The 4,624-nt window shown below is 37.9% G+C and overlaps 1 protein-coding gene across 8 annotated transcripts in view; it reads right to left on the bottom strand.

Annotated features, from left to right (window-relative positions):
• Positions 1-4,624, bottom strand: part of KMT2E (lysine methyltransferase 2E (inactive)) — a 100,435-nt gene that overhangs the window by 26,359 nt on the left and 69,452 nt on the right. For all 8 annotated transcript variants that reach the window (XR_001818444.2, XM_017506245.1, XM_017506250.1 and 5 more), the window contains one exon: positions 3,550-3,659. Coding sequence is in view for 7 of the 8 variants with exons in the window: in XM_017506245.1 (XP_017361734.1) it covers positions 3,550-3,659 (110 nt within the window). In the remaining variant the exon portion in view is untranslated. The remainder of the gene's footprint in view (positions 1-3,549; positions 3,660-4,624) is intronic.

The following is a 4,624-nucleotide window of genomic DNA, read 5'->3' as shown; positions in this document are numbered from 1 at the left end:
ATTTAATAAAGACAGGGTTTCACCATGTTGGTCAGGCTGGTCTTGAACTCCCCACCTCAGGTGATCCGCCCGCCTTGGCCTCCAAAGTGCTTGGATTACAGGCGTGAGCCACCACGCCTGGCCACTGTTTACATTTTTCTATCAAATTTTTAAAAACTGAAAGAAGTTTCTATACAGCTGAACCTTGAACAACACAAGTTTGAACTGTGCACATACACTTATACATGGATTTTTTTCAATACATATATTGAAAAACTTTTTGGAAATTTGCAACAATTTGAAAAACCAGATGGACTATGTAGCCTAGAAATATTTTTAAAAATAAGAAAAAGGTATGTCAAGAATGCATATGCATGTAGACAGTAGTCTATTTTATCATTTATTACCATAAAATATATACAAATTATAAAAAGTTAAAATTTATCAAAACCTATACACACACATACAGACCTTATGTGGTGCCATTCACAGTCCAGAGACATGTAAAGATATAGTATTAAATCATTAACTATATAAAAGTAACTGTAGTACATTCCGTACTACTAATTTGTAGCCACCTCCTGTTGCTACTGTGGTGCCTCAAGTGTTGGGAGTATCTACGTAAAATGGCATGTGACATATCCCCAGGAGCAGTTCATCTCTCAGTAAATTGTGTATTGCAATACAAAGTGATCTCTTGTGGTTCTCATGTATTTTTCATACTGTTTTGTGCAAAAAAGTAATTTTTTTTTTTTGAGACAGAGCCTTGCTCTGTCACTCAGGCTGGAGTGCAGTGGTTTGATCTCAGCTCACTGCAACTTCCACCTCCCAGGTTGAAGCAATTCTTCTGCCTCAGCCTCCCAAGTAGCTAGGATTACAGGCACCTGCTACCATGCCTGGCTAATTTTTTGTATTTTTAGTAGAGATGGGGTTTTGCCATGTTGTACAGGCTGGTCTTGAACTCCTGGCCTCAGGTGATCTACCCGCCTTGGCCTTCCAAAGTACTGGGATTACAGGCATGAGCCCCACACCCAACCAATACACTAAATTTTAAGTAACAGTACGTGACCTATACAAACTGCCACTAGTGATGCTGAAGTGCTCCCAAGAAGCAAAGAAGTTATGACATTGCAAAAAGAAGTTGAACTGCTGAAGATATATTGTAGACTGAGGTTGCAGCTGTAGTTCTCTGCCATCACAAGACAAATAAATCCAGCAATAGTGCCATTGTAAAAAAAAATGAGATTCGTGGAGCCATCACTGCAGCTGTGCCGCAGAATGTGAAAACCTTGCACTTTCTGCAACATATATATATTTTTATCTAGTATTGTAAATGAAGCTTTTATGTGGGTGCAAGTCTGCTATATAAGAAAGGCATACCTATAGACCCTAATAGGTTTCTAGAAAAAGTGAAGTCATTAAATGACAACATAAAACAAAAGGAATATGAAAGATCTAAAGTTGGAGAATTTGATGCCCGTAATGTATGGTTTGATGATTTTAAAAAGAGGTTTAGCTTAACAAGTAAAGCCACATCTGCCGACTTAAGCAGCAGATGAATTCTTAGACACTATTAAAAAAATCATCCAGGAGAAAGAATATCTGCCTGAAAAGTCTTTTAATGCAGGCAAAAGTGTCCTATTCTGGGGTTGAGGAGGGGCATAAAAGGATATTTATTAGTAAGGAAGAGAAGTAAGCACCAAAATTTAAGGTAGGAAGGAACAGACTGACTCTACTATTTTGTGCAAATGCATTTGGGTTTACGATCAGGACTGCCCTTACCTATAAAGCTGCCAAACCCAAGCCTTGAAGGGAAAACATGCACCAATTATTTGCTTGTACAAAAGAACTTGGACAAGAACCTTTTTTGTGGATTGGTACTATTGATGCTTTGTCCCTCAAGTCAGACAACAGGCAGCTAGGAAAGGACTGCCTTTTAAATGTCTTTTGATATTGGACAATGCCCCTGGCCACCCAGAACCCTATGAGTTCAACACTGAGGGCATCAAATTAGTCCAAACATAATGTCTCTAACTCACCTCTAGATTAGGAGTGATAATGGCCATTACGGCTCATTACACACCGTACTTTATGGAAAAGACTGTAACACTGTGGAACAGAACCCTGAATGAGAGGATCATTAAAGTCTGGAAAGATTACACCATCAAAGAAGCCATCATTATAGAAAAAGCTATGAAAGCCATCATGCCTGAAACAATAAATTCCTGCTGCAGCAAGCTGTGTCCAGATGTTATGCAAGACTTCGCAGAATTTAAAACAGAGCCAATCAGGAAAACCATAAAAGAGATTGTGGATATAACAAAAAAGGTGGAGCTGAGGGAAGAATACAGATATGGATCTTGGAGAAATTCAAGAGCTAATAGACACTACATCAGAGAAATTAACAGAAGATGCCTGATGGAAATGATTGCTTCCAAACCAGTGCCAGATGATGAGGAAGAAGATGTAGAAAAAGCAGTGCCAAAAAAACAAATTTACATTAGACAATCTGGCATAAGGGTTCCATTTTTTCAAGACTGTTTTTTACTTTTTTTATGACATGGACTCTTCTATGATACGGGCACTGAAACTAAAGCAAATGATGGAAGACTGGTACCATACAGAAACATTTTTAGAGACATAAGAAAGCAAAAAGGCCAGACAAAAATTATTAAAAGTATTTTCATGAAGTTATACCATGTGCACTTCCCTTTCGGGCCTCCCCTTCCACTACCCCTCCTCCCTCTGTCACCCTGAGACAGCAAGACCAATGCCTGCCCCTTCCTCAGCCTACTCAATATGAGGATGAAGACTTTTATGATAATCCACGTCCACTTAATGAACAGTAAATATATTTTCTCTTCCCTATGATTTTCTTAAAAACATTTTCTTTTCTCCAGCTTACTTTGTTGTAAGAATACAGTATATGGCATAGAGAATATGTGTTGTCATTGGTAACACTTCTAGTCAATAATATGCTATTAGTAAAGTTTCAGAGAAGTCAAAATGTATAAGCAGATTGCAGACCGTGCAGGGAGTGGGTGCTCCAACCCCGCATTGTGCAAGGGCCAACTGTATTCAGATTCATCATTAGTTTTTTAACTACTGTTTCAGAACAATAGTTTTTAAGAGTTTCTCTGCAGGATTTCCAACAAACCCTATTAATTTATGCCACAAAGAAAATTTGGTACACTTTCTTTTGTTTTGAGGGGCAGAAGAGAAATTATTCATTTTTACTGATGAACTGTATGACTAAAATTGTATCCCATTGAAGAAAAAGAAAAAAATTCTTACATAAACAAGGTCAGTGTTGTATGGCTGAATTAGGATTAATTATTATAGTTACTGTGAACATTTACATTACAGTAATTCTTAGGGAAAATGTAGAAATGAAAAGCAGCAAAGATATAATAGAGGCTGATACTAAACTTCTGGTTTTCAAGTACTTTTAACTGCTTCATGATAAATAAAAATAAAAAGCTATAAAAGTAATGACAACACCTAAATTATTACAGGGACACTATGGAACTATTTTGAAATAACAGATGACATTTATAGACTTGAACTTACCAATTCCCATAGTCAAAATCGAAAGCAATAGTAATTTCAGTTCCTTTTGGAATACTTTGTATAGAATAAATATAAAGATGTATGGTTCCATCTTGAATTTCATGCCTCACCTGTAAGTTGCAATAATTTTGCATTACCATAAATTACTTTCTGCCTTCAGAAACATCAACCTACAATTTTGAAAATTAGTCTTTTCAAAGTATTTCACAAACACAACCTGGAAAATATGTCATTAATGATAAGGCTTATAACTATCTATCAGTGGTTATCAACTGGGAAGGTTTTTCAAACATACACTGCTACCCACTGCCACCCCAACCCCTTGAGCCCACAATGTGGCATAAAAAAAAGTAAATTCATCAATTCTAATTTTTCACCTTTTAGCATCCCTGTAATCAGGAGTCTCATAAGTGGTGGCATCTTAGGATTTTGTTGTTGTTATTGTTGTTGTTTTTGAGACAAGAGTCTCACTCTGCCATCACATTAGCTTGGTGTGATGTTCAGTGGTGTGATCTCAGCTCACTGCAACCTCTGCCTCCCAGGTTCAAGCGATTCTCCTGTCTCAGCCTCCCAAGTAGCTGGAACTACAGGCACGTCCACCAGGTGTAGCTAATTTTTGCATCTTTAGTACAGACGGGTTTCATCATGTTGGTCAGGCTGGTCTTGAACTCCTGACCTCAGATGATCCACCTGCCTCAGCTTCCCAAAGTGCTGGGACTACAGGTGTGAGCCACCATACCTGGCCTTCTTAGGTTTGATGAATGCAGTCACAGCAGAGCAAACACTACTTTTCTATGACAAGACACTATTCTAGATACTTTACATGTACTCCTTCAGTCCTCATATCACCTTTTTACAGATGAAACTGAGGTTACAAAGCTAGTAAGTCACAGGGAAGAAATAAATTTAAGTCTGGTTCCAAAATCTATACTCTTAGCTGGGTGCAGCAGCACATACATGTAATCCCAGTTACTCTGGAGGCTGAAGCAGAACTAACACTTCACCCCAGGAGTTTAACGCCAACCTAGAGCAACATGGCAACATCCTGTCTTAAAAAAAAAGAAAAATCTACTCT

Source organism: Cebus imitator, unplaced genomic scaffold (genome assembly GCF_001604975.1).
Source record: "Cebus imitator isolate Cc_AM_T3 unplaced genomic scaffold, Cebus_imitator-1.0 Scaffold352, whole genome shotgun sequence".
NCBI lineage: Eukaryota > Metazoa > Chordata > Mammalia > Primates > Cebidae > Cebus > Cebus imitator.
Note: the sequence above shows the minus strand (reverse complement) of the source record. Positions and strands in the feature narration are given on the sequence as shown.